General features: G+C 38.6%; 1 protein-coding gene across 2 annotated transcripts in view; it reads right to left on the bottom strand.

Moving 5' to 3' along the window:
* Positions 1-4256: 4256 nt before the first annotated feature.
* The window catches only part of GPR158 (G protein-coupled receptor 158), a 186153-nt gene continuing 164100 nt past the window's right edge, over positions 4257-26309 (bottom strand). The window contains exons 8-12 of one of the 2 annotated variants that reach the window (XM_017817275.1): positions 16626-16764; positions 12769-12874; positions 10717-10863; positions 9133-9955; positions 8501-9006 (exon numbers count right to left, since the gene is read on the bottom strand). In XM_017817275.1, the coding sequence (XP_017672764.1) occupies positions 8501-9006; positions 9133-9955; positions 10717-10863; positions 12769-12874; positions 16626-16764 (1721 nt within the window). Of the gene's footprint in view, positions 9956-10716; positions 10864-12768; positions 12875-16625; positions 16765-26309 lie in introns of both variants that reach the window. The other variant, XM_017817274.1, reaches the window with a different exon arrangement.

Here is a 26309-nt window from a genome sequence, read left to right as displayed (position 1 = left end):
TTTGTGGTTTCTGCACCTTCTGTTGAAACTCACCCCCACTGGGTCAAATGCACCTCCAGAAAAAAATAAGTTTTGGGCACTACAAGATACATACTTGTTTCAGCTGAAATCACATGGGTTTTAAATAGACAGAACGTACACAGCAGTATTTGATCAATTAGAAATGTACAAAAGTTTTCTCTGAGCTCCTTAATACTAAAATAATTGGTTCTGAATAGAAAAGCAGTAAACAAAATCCTCATTGTTTTGTTCTATTTTCTCCCCCAGAAATGCTAGGATTTCCACTATCACATTTTTAACAAAATAAAGAATATGCAATTTTATCTCATTGTTTTTCTATTATTATCTGCTTGTCCATCATATTGAATTTTAATATTGTTCCCAAAGATTTAAGTATAATATCTAAATTTACAAGACAATGAATAAAACACCAAAGCAGGTGGTTTAGCAAGTACTTTAGCTTGTGTGTAAAAACGCTTGTTATACACAGATGAGGGCAAATCCAAAAACCTAATCCCCACCTAGGCAATGATTGATTGTAATATGACTTCGCAATTCCAGTGTTAATGTAGACAACAAACAGTTGAATGGAAACATTATACAATGCACAATTGCAATGTACAATTAATCATAAATCCTAAAAGGAAAATACATCTAAATGACACCTAGAAAGTAATGAATGTAGCATTTTGTCACCAGTTCTTACTCATTGCAATTTTGTTGGTCATTAAAATACAATAAATAATTGAAGTCATCAGAATAATCAAAATTGTATTTTAAAATATTTTACTATTTCTGAAGGAAAATTCCATGAATTGTGAAACTACTGCTTTCGGACTTTAAACACAAATACTTTTGTGAGGATAATGCTGGCCTTGCAATGGAGCCCCTGAGATACAAATCACATTTCGTAGGAAGTTCCTGTAAAAGGATCAAAAAATCATCACAGAGATACCAAAAGTGCTGTAAATAAAGGCAAAGAGAAATGTTGTAAAACAAAAGCATTAAAATGAATATAAACATAAAATATATTGTATACAGAGAAGCACTAGTCAATTTTGCTGGCTTACACAAATCCTGTGCAGTTGCCAAGTACCTCATAAAATATCATGTGGGAACAGAGCTGGACAGGTGGCTTCTCCAGTGCTGCTGTGATTTTCCTTTGATGATGTCTCCAAGATGACTGCTTTGGAACCACACGATTCTTACCCCCCTGCAGTTTAAAAAAACCTTTCATGGCAAAGACATCGTTATATGATACTATTTTTGGCACTGAAGTATGTCAAATCAACGTGTTTTTCATCTGTAGTACTGCAGCCAGTCTAAACTCCCTGCCAACATCACCTGTCAAGCAGTACAACTAATAGTGTTCAAAAAGATCCAGGCAGCCTCCAGAAGACTCACTCTGCCCCACTCTGACAACCCTGCAGCATCCAAACCCATCTCATCTCCACTGCTCTTGGCAGCTTCTGCGGAGCAGCAGGGGAGAAGGTACAGCAGAGAGCCACCATTACGGGTGTTTGCCAAGCCCATCAGGCAAAAACAGGTTTTTAAGTCTACTCCATGATTCCCCATCATTAACAGCAGGTGACCATCAAGCAGGGAAACAAGAGTTCACCCATGTGGGCATGACAACCCATGCTGTGGTGGATCTGCATTTGCTCTGCCTCAGAACATCTCCCCAACAGCCAAGAAGCAAAGACATAGGCACACATTTTATACCCGTAGACTCAAAAGACACCGAGTGTTTTGAATTTCATGAAAAGATTTCCACTGAGCAGGTTTAGCAATCTTCTCTTTTAACTGCTTCTCTTTAATTGCTACTTGTCTACTGGAAAACCCTGCCTTCTGCAGCTACACGGCTGCAGTAATGATTCTGTACTTTGTATATGAGCTATGCATATCTATATTATAGAGAAGATCATAAATGCATATTTCAAAAATACATGGCTATTTTGGGTACAATGCAATGTTTTTTCAAGCTTTGAAAGAATGAAAAATTTGAATCAACTCATATATCTAGCAATCTAAAAGCCAGTAATTTCATGGTAGAATGTCCAGGCTTTGATTTGTTTGTGCATTTTCCGTGACTAAAAGAGTTAACTCATAAATAAATGGGGAAAAAAAAAGAAAAAGAAAAGAAAAATCACCTGCAGAAATGGAGCGATAATGTTTAATTTTCCAAGTGTTAAAGAAGCAGAAGTTTGAATATTGCAACACAATGGCAGCTTGCCAACCAACGATCAATATCCTTTACTAAATTGCTAGCATTGTTAAAGCTAATTTCTGAGTTGATGAAAAAGCTCCTTGTGAATTGGAAAAGTTGGCTCCAACCCTGTCAGAAATATTATTTTACTGAAAAAAAACCAAAACGACATTCAGCTTGAAATAACTTCTCTGCAGGCAGGCTGGCAGCCCTGTAACCCTGAATCAAATCAACTGCCATTTTGAAGAGTTGCATTCACCTCCCCCCTCCCCCAGATTCAGAATTTCTTCATGGTTCCTTCAGAACCCAACACTGATTTTAAAAAAATCCTCAAAGTGTTAGAGAAAAACATTAAAATTTTTATGGAGTTTCTTTCAATTGTACATCAGCTCAAGTACTCACTCGGCATAGGCAGCTAAAACTTCTACCCAACCAGCTCCAAAAAAAAAAATTTCCTTCACTTTGTTACCATGATCATCTGGGCTCTGGAGGTCAGAGGAAAAGCCAAATCCTGTTATGGCAGCTGGTGTTTGTTCAGAGGGTTTGCCCACAGTTATGTATTGTCTAAATGAATGTGTGTCCTGTGCTCCTGGGCAGGAGTCAGAGCTACCTGGTATCCACCTGCAAGCCTTCCAAAGGATCATGTGAGGGGTAAGTTCTGGTAGTAAACACTTTTCACAGGACAATAGGATCATTCAGGAGGTCTCCAACCTGCTGTTCAAATCTCCAGGATCAGGGCTTTATCCAAGAAAAGCTCCAAGGATGGGAACAGCACAACCTCTGGGAAAACTTCTCCACTGTTTGACTTCTCACGGTGAAAAACTTTTCTGAATATTCATTCTGAGCCTCTTGTTTGCATTTATGCCTGTATTTCTCTTCTTCCCACCATGTACTGCCGTGTAGAGCCCATCTGCCTTCTCTATCCCCTCCCCATGAGTGCCAGCAGGCTGATGGTGGGACAACCCCCAGCCTCAGCTTCTCATGGCTGGGCAGGCACAGTCATGGTTTCCTCTCATAGAATATAATGGGAGAAGCAAGATGGTATTTGAAAATACAGCTATGGATGATTTCCAAAGCCACAAAACTTTGGAAATCATTCCCTTACTTCTTAAAAACTGTGCAAATGTCAGAAGTGGGGCTCAAAAGGCCACTATTAATTTTGACACCCTGCACCTGAGAGAGCAAAGCTGCTCTCAATTTGAGCTGAGCTCCATGGAGTGGTTAAAAGAAAAATCTCCAGGTCTTATTTTTCTGGACTTCTTGCTCGCAAAAGACTTGTATACAGTTCATTTACGGAACATAATTCCCTTCCCCTTCTTTCCCTGTCACGTCTCCTGAGATTCACAGCAATCTGTGAAAATGAGCTTCACAATTTATTTATGCCATATACAGAAGAAAACTTCATTTGTTTTAAGCTGCTGCATGATGGCCACCCTGGGTGTTCTGTAGTTTCTGCATGAGAAAATCCAGCAAATTCCAGTCTCCTAATTACCTTCAAATCCTTCATAATTTTATATAGATCTCATCCCCCTTTCTGAGTCACCTCTCTCCCAAGCTAAACAAGTTGCACTTACACAGCTGCCATTTTCTCTCTCTTATCTTTTTTGTTACCATTCTTTGTATCTTTCCTATATCTGTTAGACACATATCTTAGATGAGGAATTCAGGTATACACACATACCGTACAGATGAGCTGTAGGATTTTACAGTGACATGATAAAATGCCATCCAGTTACTTCCTGTTATTTTTAATATTGTAGTTGCCATTAAATTCAAAAAATAGAACAGCCTCTACAATTTTCATCTCAAAATTGCAACCACTGAGAAAACAGAGCTATTTCCTTAACCAGAAATCCTGAACACAGTACAAATCTACTCTAAAGGCTGATGTTAAGAAAATATGAGGAAAATCCAGAAAATGCTACTGACATGATCAGATCATATAAGCTGTAAAATTAGCTACTTTAGAATTTTGATGGGAAACCTGTTTAGCTTGGATCAGTAATGACTTCAGAAGACCACAACACAAAAGCCTGCAGACAGATTTCATATAAATGTGCTTTATTGCAGAGAAGTTACATTATTTACATGCTGCAACACATTACAACATAAATCTATTAAGTATTTCATGGTGGATGCTGTTGGTTGCCAGATAACATTGTCATAAGAACCACATTATAAAGTGAAGAGACTTACAGCTTTATATACTCTACAACTTGGAGTAGCTAAAATGTTAAAAGTCAAAGGCAGTGTTTGCTCAGGCCTGCCTGTTGTCATATGCATGCAAAAGCCTAAGGAGAGCAAATATAAAAGTATTGTCCGGTTTCAAGTCTATGATGCCACCAAAGCTGACGATAGGTGTGTACTGATTTATATTTTAAAGCGCATAATCTTGCATAAATTATACAAGTCTAATAAGATTGGTATAAATCTAATTCTTTATAAACCATGTCTTAGAAATAAAGGAGAAATGCAGCTTGCACATGCATTTAAAAGGACAACCTAGCAAATGTTTGTGACCTTCATGTTTATTGTCTTTTCTCTGAACAGATATGCTAGAAAACATCTTTATAACATATTTATTCTAGAGTTGCACTTCTCTTGGCTGAACAATGATAATGAAACTCCAGAAAAAGACAACTAAGCAATCTAGCCCATATTTGCTGGTGGAGAAAAATTTATGAAATACAGAACATTATTTATGTCTAACTTAGTATGTCTTCATTAAGCAATGTTTCTAGTAGCATCATAGTGAAATAGAATAGTTGTGTGAAGTTTGGCCCCTCATTTTCTTACATGTGAAATAATTTTAAGTCCCAATTGAATCTGTAGTCCAAAGATCAGTTTCTTAAAAGACTGGGGAAAGCTTTGTTGTCTTCTAAAGGAAAGTTCCCCAGTTGTGTCAGTCTTAGGGGTTGTGACTACAATGAGCCTAAAGAACCATAACAGACACTTTTTAAGAAGTGAAGGAAACGGTCAGGATGAAAAAAATCAAACCCAAACGAGAATATACAAACCAGTGCCTTCCCCGGTAAACCAGCTTTTTGCTTGCTGTGCAACTGGGCTGTTGTACACCAGCCAAGGATTGGGCTTTGTGTTTCTAATTAAGTTATCTTTTAAAAAGAGAAAGAAAGGGAAAAGAAACCAAGCAAGGAATTATAGATACATAGCGGTGGCACAGACACAATCATGCATGAAGGGCTTGATCCTGCCAGGAATGCAAGGGGCAGTGGTACTGTGCGGACACTTTGCCAGTGTGGATCCCCTCATCCTTGGTGTGCGCTGCACCCCAACACGGCTCCCACAGAGCAGGGCATGGGCAGTGTGTCCTTGCTCAGCTCTGAGGTTGAGGATGGAGGGCCAGACGAGCAAGGGCAAGAGGGTTGGTGCCTGCTCCTTGCGACCATCTGTCTCCAAGAGGCAGTGAGAACACACAAATATCTAGTTTCAAGATTCCTCCATGGATTCCCACTTCTAACGTCACTGCCTGGGTCTGACAAAGCACTAGTTTTGTGAGTCAGGGCAGCCTGCAATAAGCTGTCCCCCCATCCCGTTCCCACAAACCACTGCTAAGATGGGCTGCAGAACCTCCCTTTGAGGGTAGGGGAGGTGTGAGGTGGTAAGCATTTCATCAGGTTTAAAACTGTGTATTTCTCTGCATACAGGGTCAGTGTGCTCCTGGAGGACTCCTAGGAAGCTATGTTCCCAGGACAGACTTCTTCCAATACAAATATAGGGTTACTTTCTCTCTGAAGAGCTGATCAAGTCCCACTGAAGTTGACAGAAAATTTACAGACAAATTCCACTAGTGTCTGGGACTGGGAAGGGAGAAGCTGAGCACACCAAGTCTAACCTCAGCTCTTTTCCACACTAAGGACAGAGCTGGATTTGGGCTGCACATAGGATGCCACTGGCACTGTGTGTACAAAGTGGGTGCACTGATGTCCAAAGCACTCAGGCTCATATGTCTGACTCCCTTTCATGGGGGAAACAGGGATTCTGGGTTGCAAGGGTGCCAGTCAGATCTCCTAGGCCATAATTACACCCTACAAAAGAGGGGTGGGAGAGTCGGACAAGCCCAGGGTAGTAAAGACCTCAGTCAGCATGTCCTCGTGGTGTAACTGAGCATCATTCTGGCTAACCAGGTTGGCTGGGGCAGCTCAGCCACTTAATCTGGAGCTATGAGGAGAATTTATAAGTGAGGTCAATGTGTTTAGACAGCACCAAGACCTGAGCCAACTTGTCCCCAGCTGGCTTAAGTGTTGGCATATTCCAGATTAGGGCTTAGCAGAGGCAGTAGGAAGATCAGATATATCTTGATCTGTCAGTCTAGACATGCCCATAGACTCCTCTCCCTTCTAAAGGACAGAAAAAGTCCTCCTCATGCCCAGGTTGTCTATGCCCCTCTGCTCATTGCATTTTATCTTAAGCCACTTTTCTATGATGCCACAAAAATCAGTTTATACTACATACGTGTATGTGCATGTGTGTATTAGATATGACATTTATATATATATATTAAACATATATAAATATCTATTTTTATATATATTATATATATATTAAACAACACATTCTATTCAATCATCCTCAATTCACGTTCTTCCACTGAATCCCATCACTTCTCTCAAATTGCACAAGTTCTTTAGGACTGAGCTGTCTTTGTTTTGGAGTGCACTATGTATAGCCAGTTTCAGCGAACAGCACTTTACTGGTACTGCATTTAGATGGCTGGGGGGTTTTCATAATTACTGATACTCCTCGGAATCTTTACAATATGTCCTCAGGCCCTGATGGTGAACCATCACTAAGACTCATAGTTGTGGATGGGCCATTTATGAATTAAGCTCATATGCATGATGAGGACTGTAGCTATTGCTGAAAAGTAGCACTGTATTAAACACTAACTTTTACTGTAAATGTACATATAAATTTTAAAAAAATAAAAGCATTTTGGAGAGTGGGAGAGAAGTGCCATCATTTCCATTCCCATTACCTCTTACAATTGCATGTATGGGGAAGAGTAATATTTTGGACTTCTCACTCAAGGGCGAAGTTTTTGAGGTTTGCCATTAGGGGTAAACAGTACAGTGTTGTTCTATATAGGCTAGCTAATATACTTCCCAGAGCTGTCTGGTTTTAGTAAAGCAGGTGATCATTTCTGGGGTATATTCACTGTCATTGTCATTGTCATTCTTTCTTACCTTATTTAGCAGGATATGCTCAGTAGGGAATACTGAACAAGATCATCACAATCAATGTTTGAAGTAAGAGTTCTGTTTTGTTAGATGATATTTTCCAATTAGTAACAAAAAACCAGATAAGTTGTCCTAATATGCAGCTAAGACGACTGAATTTCCACTACTAACAAAGAACATTAACAGGGAAGTGCATAACTTACTGCATATAAAACTCCTGAATAATACAGTATCAAACTATAAATTTAAATAACAGAGAGTAAACAAAAAAATTCACTATATAAATCACAGGAAAGGAAAAAAAAATAATCTCCAAAGATCAAAAGAATTTCCTGATAAGAATTACGGCTTCCATAGCCAGTGAAAGATTACTGCAATTCTATATATAAACAAAATGATATTTTAACTTGCAATTAAAAAAAAGTATCTGCAGATTGCATAAATATATGTTGTTGTGTCACATAATATCAAAGTTATTTGCAAAAATTATACAATCTGGAATGCTTTAATATGAGACACAACGGTGTACTTAAACATATAGTAATAAGAAAATGAGAGCAACCATTATAGAAAATATTTTTGGGATGCATTGAGTTAGCAGTGCTATTTAGATTAAATATATAAAGTGAAAAGTCGTCATTTTAATAAGCTGCTCATTGATACCCCTTTCTGCCATCAGAACATTTTCTGTGCCCTACTTCTGCTGGATCTTTAAAGTCCCAAGGGCAAGTTAAAGCAAGTTACGGCATCCAGAAATAATTCGGTTAAGATCTACACTGTGCGTTTGTTACCATCATGTTATTTTTCTTTTAAATGAGAAGTGATTTCACAAAGGCAGGTTTCTTTCACTGACACAGTAAAATCCTTGGAGCAGGGACCATATTCTGGGCATTGCTAATCACATTGTTGGCACTCAACAAATAAATAATAACAACATCAATGATAATTTACTTCACTTCTACTTATTCGTAGTGCTGATTCCCTTGATTTAAGTGATGCTCCTTAGGAATTTTCAGATCCTTTTGGCCTAAGTCCCCTCTGTCTTTCCTGTTGTCTTTCTTCTCAATGTTGCTACTCTCCACAGTCCAGAAGCCTCTTATTTTCGAGGTGCTGCTGTTTTATTTGCACTTATAGCAGAGGTGTTCAATAAAGCTACACTTCTTTCTGCATTTGGTAAATCTGGTGTATCATACTCCCAAGGGCAGACTTCAGCTCGAGATGCTAAAGGTTGCTGTAAGTAACTACTTGGCTTATGGGAGTTAGATGAAAGCACATTTCCCTCGGAAGAGGCGTTTTTTTTCTGTTCTGCCAATTTATTGAGGTTTTCCTTTTCTGCTGCTTTCTGGGGCAGCTCCTCCCGCTCCCCAGCACAGGTATTAGGTGTATATTTATTAACATTCTCACACTTCAGCCCAGGAGTGACCTGAGACTTGGAATTTGACTGGTTTTTCTCATTTTCAAAGACCTGCTGCTCTTGTGTCTCCCGAGTGGCTGCCTCCACCTTCTCTGAGCTCTTTTGATTTGACTGTTGGTACCCCTCAGGTGTCTTCAGCTTATGATGAGTCTTCCCCTTTGGCTGGGAAGGGTGGTTTTTCTCTGCCTCTGAGGAAGCAATAGATACATGTTTTTGAGCTTTAGAGTCAAAAGGCACAGGACCAGGAATTTGGTCATATATCTCCCAAGGACAAACTTCTCCTCTGTCGAAATTGTCCTTGTGCAAAGACTTACCTGGGCCTGTGTCTGGATTTGCAGGTGTTTGACTAACCCTTTGCTGTTTAATAATTCCAGATTTATGGGCTTTCTTTGTTTCCTCAGAGTGGGTAGAGTTTTTCCTGTGGGAATCCTTATGTTCCCCCTTATCAGAGGCTGAGTGCTTTTTGCTGGCCTCCTTACCCTTCTGCTGAGGTTTATGAGATTTAGTGCTTTCTTCTAGACTTTGTGTTTTACCTGTTAGTCCCAGAGTCTTTTCCTTGGCACTAGCAATAACACTGAGGGATTTTTGTAACACAGACGTTCTTGGATGCAGAGGTTTCTTATCAGCACTTAAATTATGTGCACTTACTGATTTGCACACCAAAGGGACCGATTCAGTGGAGACAGCTTCAACTTTTTCAGGAGCATTTTTGGTTAATTTGTTACCATTCAAGGAGTCCAGGAGTGTTTTCTCAGCAGGTATAACTTCTGCACTTTCTGTAGTTAAGCCATTTGGTTCTTCTGTTTGATCCCTAACATGATCGTAAGTGCTGTGGGACTTTTTTAAGGAAAAGACCCTGTTTTTCAAAGTCTCTTCCTTTGGCTTTGCAGAGCTTGTGGAATCCTGTGCATTTTTCTTCAGTGTGGCCAAGCTCTTCACAGCACTGTGCTCCATCAAGTCCTTCTCATCCCTGGAGCACTGCCGGGTGACTGTCTCAGGGATTTCTGTAATACGTCGCATTATCGAGCGCCCCAAGCCCTTTTTAGAGCACCTTTTTTTCTGGAGATGTGGATTATTAGCAATCATCTTTTTCCTTTTATAGATTTCAAGCTGGGCATATAGTTTCTTCAACTCATCCTGCAAAGCAAAGTGAATGGCAAAACTAGTATGTACAGAGCGAGTACAGTCAAACAAGCAGCCTGATGAGTGCAAGATCTATTGCTCTAACAATGGCATTAAACTTACTTCACTGTCTTTTCTAATTCTTGAATTTGCTATTTCTCCACCAAATTGAATCCAATTTTTTTTCCACTTTAAAAATAAGTTCAACCCTCATGCACAAACATGTTACTTTCCACAGCACACATAATTCATATGCATTTATGCTGTATGTTTCACATTTTGCAATGCTGTGGTGTATGCTTTCCTGCTGATCTCTATAGCTATTCTTTATTCTCAGAATATAACCCCTTTTATCATGTAAAATAGGAATAATTTTTTTCTTTTAATCACGTTTTTAAAATTTTATCTATGCAGTTGTATATGCTTATTTATATGTTACATACAAATGGCTAATCACACTGAAACCAAATGTTGTTAGCACTTCAAGATAATTCAAAGAGCCTATGTAAACTGATAAACAGCTCTTGCTATGGATGATTCCTCCTCCTTAACTGCCAGTATGACTTTTACTGCAACTAATAATTCAGCATCTCTTCACACTAGTGAATAATTTCCATGAGATTTTACATGACCTGATACCACAATCGTAAGAGACCTAAGCTAGCCTTTTTCAGCCGGTATCTGCAAAGAAAGATAAATGCATGCAAATTGGAGTTTACTTGTAGGAAAAAGTGTTGTTCTTGAAAATGAATGCTATTCAAATCAGTTATATGTACCCGAATATCTTCAGGATCCAAACTATGTTCACTCCATGCTGAATTGATACTGCTGTTCAGATAGGATCCAGATCGACCCATATCAAGCTCATCTTCATAAGCTTCTGTAGCTATATCATCTCTTGGGTTATTGCTTGAATGTGAAAACTGCAATAAGTATTCATAAAAGAGAGGTTGCCATGAGTGCAAAAGTTTACTCCAACATCACTGTAAGAGCTTACAGCAGTTTTTATGGTACAATGATCCTTCTATAGATTTCATGTGATTCTCGAACTCAAAACACTAGCTATAATCTTCACTGGCATAAGTAGTGTCCTATAGAATATCAGTATTGTGTGGAAGGAACTCTTATTAAGATGCCTTAACTTGATAAATCTTAGAGATTTACATAAGAAAAAATTCCTACTTGTTTTGATGCTTGTTTAAACCTCTTTAAATGGCATTTCAATTAAGTTAGGATAAAAATAGACTTTCAGACAGTATTTTCAATTAGGCAGCTAAAACCGTAAAACACTATTTTGTATTCCATACAGCTTAATAATCCTGTGGAAAGCAATTTTTCCATTTTAGATCCTGACCCTGAAAAGGAAGACATGAGGTGGCCAAAAAAGGAAAAATAAAGGAAAAAAGATGGAAACTAATGAAAAAGGAGATAATTTTTCTCTTCTATGTTTTAGCAAATGCTTGAATCAAGAGTTGGAGAGTGTCATAATTTTTTTGTTCATATTGATTCACTCATCTGTAGTTACTATTGTTCACACAGTCATCTGTCTTCAGGAGTTTATGAATAGAACAGAACCTTGTGAATCTTAATTCCCTGAATTCTTTGGTATGTTGGAAGAAAAGCCTCCGCAGTGTTACACAGATAATAAGCTAAAAATTAAAATGTTGATCAGTAGTTATGAATCAGCTTCAGAAAGCTCAACAAATTTTCTAGGCTAGTTTAAACAGACACCTCTGAAGATATTTTATAAAGTATATGAATATAAAGTAGAATATATAAGACTATTGCTAAAGACCAGAAAAGTAATTTAAAATAAAACAAGATTATGCAGTATTAAGGCTGCATCCATGTATCCCCTTGTTGTGACTGTTTGATGTATGTATATTTGACAATTATCAGCATACCCTGTTCTGACACACAGGCAAAAGATGGGAATAGCAGCTTCATTAACCTGAAAATTCTATCAACTCAAACTGCTTAATGCTCTTCCTTCATATGTAGCTTTCACCTCTACTCCTGACCTTCAGATTAATATGATTGGTCATTTCAAAAGCCATTATAAAATCATTCCCTTTGCTGGGGTACTGTCTTAAGAAGGATGCTCCATTCAAATCCTGGGGATCAGTGCTAGAGACAGGTGGAGCTTCCTGCAGTTCTCCTGTCCCTGGTGACACTGACATATTGCCACTTCAGTCTCAGTGCCCCATGGGAGGTGACTGCAGCGCTCGGAGCATTTTCTCTTCTCTTCCCCGACTCCTGTCATCCCCCTCGTACTGGTGCCCCTACTGTGTTGGCACCCAACACTGCTCCTGGCTCCATGTCATGGGCCATGTCTCCTCCCAGTATGCAGCATATGTCCATCTCAGGCTCTGATTTGCAAAGGGCTCTACTTTTTCAGCCTATAACTGCCCGGTTTAAATCCCAACTTCCCTGACTCATGGCTAGTCCAGTCTCCTGATTCTAGTTTTTCTATCCCCTTGCCTAAACTCTTTTTCTGTTCCCTGCTAACTCTGGCAGCAGCACAGTCACCCAAACACCTGAAAAAAGTATAGTTGGGCAGGATTCTTTCCTTCTTATATTAATCACATCAAAATTTTAAGTACTTTAAACTCCTGGAATTTTGAGAGCTGAAAGAAAGAATCTTTGAAAATGTGTAAGTTTTAAAAAAAACCAACAAACCAAACCAGCTTTTTAGGTAGATAAATAGCCAAATTTTATATCTTCCTTTTTTATCAGTTGCTTGCTAGATTTATACAGAATTGCTTCTGCATGACAACTTTTATCTGCCTTAGTCTTGGCAAAAGAAAAGAGACAGAAGACTCAAATACCTTAGGAATCAGAAGTAGCCCAACAGTGACTGTCACAGTCAAATGTGTGTGTGCAAAGAACAGCATCAGCATCCAGTCAGACTGAAGTCTTGAAACAAGAATGAATCTGAAAATAGAATTCAGGTTTGCAATTCACTGCGTTTTCTCCAGTGCATTAGATTTTAATATCTTTAATGTTCCTTAGGTTTCTTTTCATTGAATGGCCAAACACAACTAGTTTTGTTCTGTACTGCTTTCATAAAGACTAAAAATTACATCCACATGCTTTTCCTATATACCACATTTCAAAACAACTCAGAAAAAACCCAATCAACAAATCAAAATATAAAAAGAAATAACAGACCTTAAATGATACTGCTTATTCCATTTTTCTCACTGTATTGAGCTGTCTTTTTGTTTGGTTTATATTGTCACAGTTTCTCTAGCTTGAGCTGAGTTATGGCAGCTTACATACATTAAGGTGTGAAGGGATGATTTTAGGTTAAGTAAGCACACGTACTATGATAAAGTGCAGTGCACTTCATAAACACAGGATGTCCACAGATCGCAGCTACCAAGTACAGCTGATAAGCCATCAAAGAGAGAACTGAACTGAAATGCATTTTAGTGGGGAGCAGAGAAATGATCTTGACTGCAGGACCACCCAGCTCACTGCTGCGGGGCCCAAGAGCCTTGTGAATGCTTAGAAATGAGTGGCTGAACCTCCCAAACAAAACAGCTCCTTGCTGAGCTTTCTATAAGGGTGGTAGAACAAGCAGTGCAGGTAAAGCTAGCTGGAGCATGCTTGGCTTGTCTGCTTTAGTGAGCTCCCAAAGATAGAAAGAGTAAGCAATGCAATGGATGAATGGATGTACTGCTGGCTTGCAATTTGCAGGTTTACAAAAATCATTCAGACAGAAACGACATTTGCAACTTATCCAAGTTCACAGATGCACATTTTGCAGAAGCTTTTGTTAACAGAAATAGTCTGGCATGAAACACTGGTTTATATGCTGCAATAATACAGTCATAATTACTTGTTTAATACTTTGTAAATGAAATGTTTCATGAACACAATAAAATATTATCATTAATTATTTCTTACAGAGATGTTGCTGTTGGGATGTGCAGGGATATGAGGAGGCTCAGGCCTGAGGTTTAGCTAACTGAACACGAGAACTGATGAAGATGACATGAACTGCTGGATGTAACAGTGAACAAAAGTTAGAGGGATGGCAAGATTTCACAGGTGGTTAACAGGGAGTCATTTGAAAGATGGCCAAACTTCACAGGTAACTGAAGGATCTTTGAGGGAGTAGAACTTGCAAGGTCAGTAGTGCCAATGTAACCTATCAGTAACAGCATATATGACTGTAATTACCCTGCTAATGGCATCACAAATACCAAATTTGAGTACAGATGTAGCAAACTTGGACCAATCAGAAAAAAATAATGAGGGGTGGGTTGTTTATTTGGGAGAAGACAAGAATTGGGACAGATAGGTGATAAGGTAGGTGAGGGAAGAACACCGGAGACCTGCACCTGGAAGACTCAAGGTCTCAGCCCGTGCCCAGCTGCAGAGGAGGAACAGGACCAGGCTGTGTTGGGCCTGTGCTGGTCCATGTGGGCAGCCACGTGCTGTGTGTGACTGCACTGCAGTTGATGTGCTCAATCTGCAAATGGAAACAGTGGCAGCCAGATCCATCAGCCAGCCAGGAAAAAGCACCCACATCCTGATGCCCACTGGATTTGTTTAACCCTGAACAGATCCAACCCTCAAATTCTGTGAAGGTTTTTTGCTTGTTTTATGCATGAGATCTTGGCGGATTAAGGTATATGTGCCATACAATACCTCTGAAAGCAAAATAGCGCTTGTGGTATCCATTCAGTCCTACAGGGATGGGGTTTCTATTTGAATGAGATTTTTTCCATATAAATTTTGGGGTTCTCTGTAATATAAGAGAAAGAGTAACACAGAAATTTAATACTGTGCTGATCTGAAGATAATCCAGAATCCTCTTTTTCTGAAATGGGAATATTTTAAAAGGAAAACAAAATGCAAACAGTTCAAGGTTTTATTTAGTGCTCACATCAATCTTCTATGAGCTTCGGGAGTTTTTAAACTGGATGGTTGCCTTGTAGGCGTCCTTCAAGGCTCCAGTGCTTTCAACTTCATGACAACTCAGATATGTCATATAAATCTGAGTCCTTTCAATTGCATCCAGAACTTGGCAGGGAAGATGAAAGCAAAAAAAAAAAAAAAAAAGTAAGGAAATAGATTAAAACTTGTATGCAGAAATGGACATAATCTCAGGAGGGATCGTGTGCATTTTATTCATTCCTATCCATAAACACTACATGATTCTTCTTCAACAAATCAGCATGTATCAGACAGATGGCAAAGAATCAATACAAAATGTACATTAAAAAAAAAAAGGAAGAACAAGATCAGCAGACCTTAGGCTGGAGGCACAGGACTGTCAATAAGATAAACTGAAAGACTTAATCCTTTTCTGTCTCCTTCATAAAGCATGTATTAAAACGCCATATTTTCCTATTTTTCCCTTTTCCCCTCTCTTTAATCCAAGATTACTTTCATTCTGCTCTATTGTTAAAAGAAACTTGCAGCCCACATAATAGGTCTCCTAGTGCACTGAACTGTATCTTCTAACATGGCCCAAAATACAGTTTAGGAATATTAATTAAGGGGGGGGAAAATTGACTGAGAAGCTGTCATATTGGTTATAATAAATTCAAAAGTATTTTAACTGAATTTTACATCCACTAGGAATTAAAAAAAATACTTCCATCAAATATAGATTTTAAACAATAGCTTTGCAGATGTTTGTGATAGGGAGTAAAGATTTTGAGAGTATGTGGATGTTGAGACACAGGGTTAAAAGAAGGGGAAGAAAAAAAAAAGTTGCAAGTCTGAAAAATACAGTGAACTGTATGACAACAATAAGGGAAAAGAGTACCAGGAAAGAACTGAGATGAAGGATTTGCTTTGCTGATGTTTACTCAGAAGAAAACATGAAAGCAAACAGCAAGAAGACAGAGAGCAATGTGAATACCAAGACAGACCAAGGAACAGAGAAGAGTATTTGAAGACTGTCAATTAAGCAATGCAAAAAAAATGATCTTAGTAGATAAGATCTGTCAGGAGGCAAAGGAAGGTGTGAGAACATCGTAAGAAAGTCTTAAGAGTTTTTACAGGATGAGATGAAACTCATGTTATCTTGCTATTTTGCATTTTCTAGGACCAATTCATTTTTACAGGGTACTCTGTAGGAAAGGAATATATAGCAATTTTCATGTAGCTCTAGCAAAGACCCTTATCACCCAAATACTACCCAAATAGTTTAGAAGTATGAAAGGTAGAGCTCATTACAGACTTTAGAAGAAACATGGGCTTTATATTACTAATATACCATCATACGCATAACAATATTTTTATGTCAGCATATAAAACACTATGCTTCATGCCCAAACCAGTACAGTTATCTTAATATATAGCTGCAGCTCACCAATCTGTTATACACCAGGAAAAGTTCATATAAACCAACATTCTTACCTGCTGTTTTTCTAGGGGTACAAAACAGTGAGCAGTATGTAGACGACTGAAGACAGATAGCAGTTTTGCTATACCTAATTTATCATATACCTAATTTATCAGCTATATTGAAAAAAACCCTAATTATATAATTTCATACTCTTGAATCCCATGGAAACATTTTTAAGTTTAGTAATCTCTTAATTAGCAGAAACATATTTATAAGACCTTCCATTATGCATCCTATCCCATTCACCCATTTTAAGTTGTACCATATGAAACGTGAAAGATAAATAGTTAGTTACTAGATCTACAGATCACTTGCCTAATTGTATGGAATATAGCAGAGATAATGAGCTCATTGTGAACTGCAACAGCCATATAACGTGGCTCATGAAATGCTGATGGGACTGTCCGCACTGCATAGCAGAGATAAACACCCCACAAGAGGAATAAAAATTCAGCTGTGAGAAGAACAAAAAGAAATAATTTGCAATTAGTTTTATAGATGGAAGGAAATGTGAAGTACTACAGCATCTTCTGTATGTGTGAGTATCTATGCAAAGACAATACACATGTATATAGGCACACACATAGGCATTTAAACTCTTTCAGGTACTGTTACTGTACATCATACATTTGGTTTTAATTTTACACACTTTTTTCCAGATCAGGAACCTTTACATTTATGGTGTTTCAGTTTTTCAATTGACAAACTTTAAGACAATGTCTAATAATGTCTTGTTTGCTTTTATATTTGGTACTACAGAAGTCTGACATCATTTCAAATAGCAAGTATTTTTAATTGCAGGTCTGGTTCTTGTTATAGAGGCAAATACTGGTGCTATTACTAGACTGTGCTTTTTAAGACAACACTTTCATTTCAAAGGTTTATAACTCAGATATAACAATATATTTGGGTTTAAAAAATTCCTTTGTTCATGGTAATTAATTCTGCTGGTACCCATTATATGATGAGTCACTTCTGAGGGTCTAATGCAATTACAACAAATGACGTGTTTCTGTTAGGAGAAAAATGAGTAAGGGAAGAAAGAAGAAGGAGTAAAGGGTCAAGATCATCTTAAATTATCTGGTTAGAGCTAACTCATCTGCACCCAGCAGTATGCTGACTTCAGTTTCCACTGGACAGTCTGATGTGACATCATTTTGATTTTGATACAAATGAGGTGATTTCCTACCCATCTTGAAAAAACTCTCAGAAAAAAAAAACCCACAGCTCTGCCATGTGGCTATGAATAGAGCTGGTGCCTGTCCCTCTTGCCTTCCAGCCTGGGTGACAAAGGCTGAAAGTGTTTGAGTGTCATCCAGCAACGTGCAGTTCCATGTTAGGCCAGCATTACTCCACGCCAGCTTCAGAAACTGAGTGTGATCCTGTTGTTACTCATACACTGCTTTTGCCTTGTTGAATTTTAGCAGTAAAAGCTACAATCAAATGTAGTATAATAGAGAATTATTTCTTTTTCATACTTACTTTTGCCAAAAAATGTTATTGTACTGTAACTAAAACCAGTGATCAGTGACATCACTCTATGGTAGTGGTCAGCAAATAATTACTGGTCTGATTTAGATAAGCACACAAAAGCTTGTGAACCCCACCATTATCAACAAACTGAAATAAAACATCAGTACTGGATATCTCATGAGAAAACGTCCTCTGGTTTCTCCACTTTAAGTAGTACACAGCTGCTGTAAATTACCTATATTATATTGTTATATAATTTTGAAATTTCTAATTTTGCTATTAATTTCATGTAAAGTCAGTAAGAGACAAGTCTGGATAAAATGAATTCAGTTACATAGATCTCACTGTGCTGTGATAAGAGTTCAGTTTGAACTCTGAACAACACTTTGCATGTTTCTTAATGAAAAATAGATGGCCTCGCTCCGAGATCGTTGCTTTTACTAGATTATATCCTTCAGACACCCGGCAGCCCTACCAGTTACATAAACCCAAACATGTGAAGAAGCACAATCCATGCATATTGCTGTTTTTATGTTCTTCCTCACCAAAATCCCAACAATAATAAACCTTTTTATCTTTTGACTAAGTAATAGTTTGACTTGGGACCTTACTGAGTGTCAAAATGAAAAAAGCATGGTATGAATCTTCTGAGACTATGTGTCCTAGCCTGATTTTGAGCTCAACAAAAGTATATATGCAGGTATGTTTTTCCCACATCCCCCATACACTCACTGCCTGGGCAAACTGGCTGCTACTTCCATTTCATTTCTAAAAAATTAGCTATTCTACCAAAGAAGTCTGTTATTCTGGTTTCCTAAAACCTCCTACGCAGAATGACCTATCAAGAGATCTTGTTCCCAAAGTCTTTCCTGGCCAAGTGGAATACAAATTTTGCTTCAATGAAATAATAATAAAGGCTCTTTTACAAATGTTAGCAGTTTGGGTTTTTTTTCCCTTTAAGTACTTGCCTTGCATATGCAGAATCATGGCACTGAAATGTACTGCTCTTCAAAGCACTGTAATTTATTGCTTTAATTGCTCTGTAATAATTTAGAAGAAATTGAAAAGCAGAAAATGGTTAGAATTAGGCTGCTAAAGCCAAATCACTCTATCTTACTGTCCTATCTTCTGTGGAAACCCTTATTAATACGGCTCGGCAGGAACCCCCTGAACATGCCAGAAAACTTATTTCTTAATATTTTGCCTTTCATCCAAACTCCCCCTGCTCCCCAAAATGAGCAGCAGAACTGAACAGACAAGCTAATTACGAAATAACAGGCATACTCTGCAAAACTACCTGTGGTCCATTCTTCTTTCTCAGCTGAAGTGAGAAGAGCTCAAGTCTCTTACTGATTGAAAAGTTCAGTTACAAGTGCTAACAGAGGCTGAGAGCTTGAAAAGGTTTGGCTTTTAAAGGTATAAAAATTCCCATATAAACCTTCATGTGCTGAAGGTATTCTTACTTAATTAAAGAGTGTGGGCCGAATCTTGCTTATTTTTACAAGAAAAAAAACCCTACTCTAAGTTGGAAGATTTACAAGAATTATCTTTTTTGTATACAGAGCAAATGAAAATGAAAAGGCCACACTTCCATTGAAAAAACCACACACAACCCAAACATTTCATTTAGCTGGGCTGAGTAGGAAGGCAGGTAGCATTTGATCTCCAGATCTGATTAATTCTGAAAATTTTAGTTTTCAGTTTCACAATCATAGTTACAAGGAGTTCCTAAGACAACAAGGGGCAATTTCAAAGCATTAACATACTAAAGCATAACAGTAGCTTGCACCATTCAATGCATAATGCTTTTAGAAAAGCTTTACATATAGAGCAGAGATGGCACTCTTGTCTGCAGATAATAATTAGTGTGACATCTGGTATGCAACACAAATAGGGAATAGCTCTTAAAACACAAGGTAAAATAACAGAGTTCCTTTACTTGCTAAGCCCAACATTACAATAATTTCATTAGCAATGACAAAACAAAACAGACTGATAGAAGACCAATTTATTATCTAAACCACTAATTAAACAGCTTAAATGTATAATGTAAAAGCTGTGCTTGAGGGGGGAAATCAAGTACCTATAATTAGCTACAGACTATTAGTGCAATTTGTAATAAAAATCTGAAGGAATATCTTAGCATACTGCATACCTGTCAAGACCAAACTCAAAGCTCAAAACACATGATCTCGTTCCTATAAGTAAGATTTATCACAAGGCTTATAAATTACCGCATTTTACATATTAAGCACAAAAGCAAGAAAGCTTTCTTTTCCCCTCCCGAAAAATTACGGATATTCCTAGGAGAGAGTGTTGTCAACAGCTCTCTGGACAGAAAATGTGGAGTCAAAACAACAAAGCATAAAAGAGCTCTGAAAAAACCTGCAGTAGCTACTCTTTGACTGTCCAAACCAGGCATTCGGATGTCAGGAGAAAATCTCTGAGAGATAAGAGGTTAAGAAAAGGCGTAATTCCTTTAAAGGCATAAATGGATGTAGATGTGAATGGAAGGTAGGAGATGAAAATGTAAAGTGACCTCAATATGTCATGTGCATAAATGAATTAATCTTTAAATATCTCTCTTCCTAGTCACTACCTACTTCTTATCCACAGAACCTCTTATCTGGTCTTTGCATTATCTAATCAACCTGCTTAATATATTCTCTGGTGCTTATAAAGCAAAAGTCTTCCTTGTCTTTGTGATGCTGATCATGTTTTTAGAAAACGAAGCAATTTGGAATACTTAGCTTGATCATCCAATATACTGGGCCAGATTCATGTCTGATGCACTGGCCTGTTACAATGAAGAGTGTGCCATGTCTGCTCACTTGACATTTGTTTAGGCCATTGCTCATATTCTGCATCTTCTGATACTGAAGGACAATTATATATGTTCACAGTTTGTGATATGTATCTGTTGTTAGAAAAGGACAGCTTCAGGGTTGTTATTATTGACTCAAACAAACTTTCTCAGAAAATCTGGGTTAATATATTTACTAGGTTTTGCTAAACATGCAGTTGTCTGTATTGCAAATTATTCTTTCATATTTAAAACCAGTACAAGGTGAAGCTGTGTCCAGAGTCTGTGACATTTTCTTTCAGTGTCCATCAACCATGCTGTGTCATGCCTTGCATGGTACAGTGTGTGCAGCCTGCCCTGTGCCCACCTCTCCAGCCCCCAGCAGAAGGAAATCTCCACGTTAAACCATAGCCACTTCCACTGCCTGCTCTGCAGATGTCTGTACTTCATCTGAGAGCACAGAACTACAGAGCAAGATATGACAAACTGAGAGCGGTGATTGAAGTCACTGTCCTCTCTTTAAATATTGAAAAAAGTCATTGAGATTCATATAAGGAAACATGAAAAACCAAGAAATGTGAAGATGGACCTTGGAACATGGCTTACACACCAGCTCTTCTCAGAGGCCTTAGCAAAGTACTTCATCCTTACTTCTACAGCTTTGCTGCCTAAGAACAGGACAGCACCAAATAAAAATCCCACACATGCAGCCTTATGTTGCTCTCTTTTGCATATATAGTTTTCAGTTAACACTATCATTTCTTAAGAGACCAGACTTATTTAATGCATGTGACAGAGTATTTCCAAGGATAAATCAAGGTTGGCTAATGAAGAAATCTCTGTAATTTGTTGCAAATAACATCTAGATGTCCAGTGAATGAGAGGAAAGACTGCAGGGTGGGGAAAACCAGTCTAGTGCACATGCACAACTGAATTCTAACTTTGCCTGTGCCTCAAGCTTTTATGCATATGAAAAAAAACCCCACTCAAGGTCCCCATTGAATCCAAACTTTGCAGAGGTGATCACAGAGAGAATTTTTCTTGCTATTTGGGTGCCAAACAAGGCATTTTTGCTGCAATTTGCAGCAGAACTAAGCATGCAGGGCTGTATTTGTAGTCAGTGAGACCATACGTAAAGTTATATATAGATTTGACTAAGCTCTGTAACTGAGCCAAAGGCATTGCAAAATGGACACCCAGATTAAATGGACCATATAACCCCAATCTTACTGTGCCTCAGCTTTGCCTGTGTAAAATGGGGATAATGCCACTGTCATTGCAAGGTGACAGTGGAAATAAATTTATCCATATTTGTGAAAAGCTTAAATCCTAAACTGCGTGTTTTCTTCCTGCCATGGTCAGGAAAGCAAAGCAAGTTATTTCAGACTGTCCATCCTGGTTGCTTCTCAGTCCTCCTACCCTGGCAGAAATGCCCTTCTGTTGTGCTTCCTCATGCCAGCCTCTCAGTGGAGATCGCTGTGGGCTAGAGATCCTGAAAGGAGTTCCCCGGAGCCAGGACACCCATCCCCGTGCTCGTTTGCACTCTGCTATCCAAAAGACACTTGCAAAAAGAAGACACCCCTGAAGGATTAAAGCCCATTTTCATGACTCTGTATGAAGTTTTATGTGTGACCACACTTATTTGTTTAAAAAGCACCATCACAGGCTAAGAACAGGACACTGATCCCCAGAGATGGTGACCTGCTCTGCCGCTTTTCCTTAAACCAATAAAGGAAAGCCCATTAAAGCTGTGACTTGACTAAGTTCAATTGGTATTCTGAACTCTGCACTGTTGGTAAAACAGTACTGTTCCAACAGTTATACCATTTTTAGCTCAGATTTTGGAAACAAATTACTGATTACCACTCTACTTATATCCATAACACAGCTACAACAACTCATCTATTTCTCCACCACACTTTACTACATTTTAAATCCCATTTATTGAAATGAAGTGAGCTATGGATCTGGAAGCACAGCTCCTCCATTCGTTCATTCACTCAGGGTGCCAGCTGGAGCCATTTTAAAACTGGGAAAAAATCGTGTCCTTGATTGCTCCTGTGTTGCCAGCCAACGCAATATCTTCCTACTTCGCTGCGTCCAATCTCCCACCTGGAGAGTTGCACTGTGTCATAGGAGAAGCCTTTTTCTTCAACTGAAAGGATTTTCATATATTTCAATGAACTGTGATTACATGTGTAAGTCTTTAGTGTCAAGTCATTCCTAGCAAATTATAAATCACCAAAGGTTTATCCGTCTCTCTCACCATATCTCAGCATCATTTTAATTAGCTACACACAGCAATAAAAAGACCTATGTGTGGAGAAAGAAGTAATGGTGCCAATTCCAGACTTTTTTCCCTACCAGAACTTCTGTGGGTTGTGGCTGTGCAAGGCTGAGAAAGAAGAGCAGGGGTCCTTGGGCTGGAAGGGGGCACAGCATACTCTGTCCCCCACACAGCCACAAAACTGCCTTGCAGGTGCACTTAAAGCAATGCAAGGGACATGCTAACCCACAGTCTGTGGGTCCCATGGCTGGAGGGTGCCCTAGAGATGGCTTTTGCTAGCAATGGAAAAATATCCACTGACTTGAGTGTGAGCAACATGCCTAGGAGTCTCACTGCACTAAACATATGCCAGTGCTCAGGTTTAAAATCCCTAGGAACTCCCCTCATTTCTCTTAGCCCTTATACTAAAGCACTTTTTAAATTCTTCTACACAGATGTGCTGTTCTGCCTTATTCCTTCCATAGCTCACTGTTGTTATTAAAGTCAGCTAGCCACTCTTCCTGTCTCGATGTGCCCCATCATCCTCTTCACTTGGGTGTGGATGAAAGAGGAAGAACAGGATCAGAAAAATCTACCACTAGCAGCTGAAAACTGGCTGAGTGTGGGGCCTTTTATCTCACATCTTAAAGGGAATGCAAGCAAATGCCAATGGTGTCCAAAGTACTTGAAGCACTGGAAAGACTTGGAGTAGTACAAGTAGTGGATTCCAAGAGGGGTGGTGCAAAGGAAGTCAGAGCATCTTTCAGCCTCTCCCAAAACCATCTCCTCCCACAAGTGGCTTGCAAAAGCAGCGAAATATGGCATTTACCAATATATAAACATGCAGCTAAGGCAACCCAAACATGGTTTCCTGAGCAGAAATACTTTGTAGAAATTGTGACTAAATAAAGGGTCTGGAAATTCATCTACCATGTAACAAGAAAAACCAACATTACTGCAGGGGGTAATGCAATGCAAACTGCTCAACCTGGGGATTCCAGCACCACTCACCATCTTTGGTGCTCTTCATACTCTTCCAGATTTACCATATCCTAGAGATGAGTGACATAAACTGCACAGAGTGTTGGTGATGCAGACTGTGGAAGAGGTGTACGTGGTAGCAGAAGTGGCTTATAAGCAGAGAAGAGACAGAGTTGAAGGCACTTTGTAAAACAGTATTCTTCTCCTATTTCTGCTCCAAACATTTTATACATCTCTGGCCTTATCACTTAGAGCAAGCTTTTCACAAGGGATCACTATTTTTACATGATACATTTTCTGAGCAACTAATGTGAGAGATGAAGCACACAGTGATCCACACCAGTGTTGAATTCTAACAGGTGTCTCCTGGTTGTGCTTTCCATACAGGCTATAAATAGTACTCTGAAAAAACAGTCCCTCAATGTCTCAAGACAGAAACTTAAAATGGATAGCTACTGTTGACAATTCTGGCTTTAATCTTTGTGCATCAATACTAAGGAGAACATGCTTTAAAATGCCCATTTGGAAATGAACAGTTCTTTATTCATTGCATGCTCTGAACCATACACTCTGAATATGGCATAGGGCCACATCAAATAGGGATAACAAAAAGAAATAATAATCATTCATTTACTGAATGCAGCAGAGGGGCTGTAGAATATTTAATAAAGGGCCTCATAAAGATGTATTACAATGCCCCAGCTCCAAACTGTACAAGCAGTCTTAATGCACAATCTGTCAGAGCCTGTCCTGGCACCTCTTGCCCTCTCTGCAAATATTGTATTTGTTAAATATCAGCAAATGAACAGTGGGAGGGAGTTCTTTCAGGAACAGTCCGAAATACTCACTTTGTTCCTTTTCCTGGCTGAGAGCATGCAGTAATCACGAGAAAGCTTTGTGTTTGAAATCCTCCTGATGTCCAAGACCTAAAGCATAACCTACAGATGCGTGGGCCATGGCAGCAGCTCAGGCCAGCCACACAGGAGTAGCACTGCTCCTGTCAGCCAAGAATCAAAGAGGTTCTGGGGAAAAACACCTCCCTGTGCTTAGTTAAAACATTTCATTTATATCTAAATAAAACACTAAAAAATGCACACAGAATGCATGGGGGATTTTTAAAAACTATCCTATCCGTGCTGGGTGAAACTCTGGCCCTGATGAAGTCAGGAACATCCATCCACCAAGATTTCACCTCTGCTTTTTATTTGTCCTTGTGCAGGCATGTTTATCTCTCTGCTTGCCTTTCTCTCCTGCCTGGGGCTTTGTTCATTAAGCTTATTATTGTCTTTTTTTTCAGTTTCTGGGAAGTTCTTTTAAATCCTGTGCCTATATCTGTTTCACTTTCAGAATGCTTTCTCCTCAGGATAAAGAATAATAGTTTGATTTGTGACACTGCAAGCCCTTAGGTTTATCAGAAGTTTATCACTTGGGTTTTTTTCCAACTTGGAATCTGACTGTGACAGGTATAGTATACATTCAGGCTATAGGAAAAAAGCTTTGTGGGTGAGTGTTTTCAAGCCCCCAGGTCTTTCTCTACAATCTCAGACTGTCACCCATGCCATGGCTTGTCAATGATACAGATGCCTCAACCTTGAAAGTGATGCAGAAACAAACACAAAGGAAATAAAAAGAATCCAGGCAAGTAAGACATAAGCTACCCACAAGTATCCAACCCCAAGGAAAACACACGCAAACCCACATTATGTTATGTAGATAAAATAAGATTTACTGAATGCTAATTTTTCTCATCAGCATATCACAGAGTACAGAGGCAATGCTAGAAATGGTGACAACCTTTATGTCTAGGTCCCTACTTCTCTCATAGACAGCATCCTCTTAAACTTAATGGAAATGTAAATATAAAATGTTCACTGCAATAAAAGTCTCCAGAGTCTAAGTAGCATGATTAGTATGGAAAATGCTTCATAAATCCCAACTCCACTAATCTCTAGTAGCATAAAGGATTCATCTCATTATGACTTTCTAACAGAGCCTTGTTAATTCTCACTTCCCTAATCTGCGACCTTGAAAATTCCCTCTCTGCATTTCAAAGAAGTGTTGACAGCCAAGTGAAATAGGGAGGTATCCCAGCAAGGACTACAAGTAACAGAATATATCCCAAAACACTCACTAGTTTTATATAAAATACTGTGCCTAACTATATTAAATGAAATAACAAGTCTTTAAAAAATTGCTATTCACCAGCTCTATTTTAGCATTTGAAATCAAATAGCATAATCTATCAATTAATTTATCACATAGTATATTTTGCAAGGCTGCTCCCAGTCAGTTATAGGAATAAAAGAAGTTTGGCATTATGGGCATTTCTTCTGACACATCTCTGAGATGAGGCATCTAAATTCGGAAGTAGTTCCTATTGACTGTAAGCTTTTCACACTGCTATTAACAATAAAAATCCTGAAGTGCACATGCACACACACACATATATAAATATATAGAGACACACACATTAGTA

This window comes from Lepidothrix coronata, unplaced genomic scaffold (genome assembly GCF_001604755.1).
Source record: "Lepidothrix coronata isolate B3197 unplaced genomic scaffold, Lepidothrix_coronata-1.0 Scaffold59, whole genome shotgun sequence".
In the NCBI taxonomy this organism is placed as follows: Eukaryota; Metazoa; Chordata; class Aves; order Passeriformes; family Pipridae; genus Lepidothrix; species Lepidothrix coronata.
The sequence above is the reverse complement of the archived record's forward strand: the minus strand, read 5'-3'. Positions and strand labels throughout refer to the sequence as shown.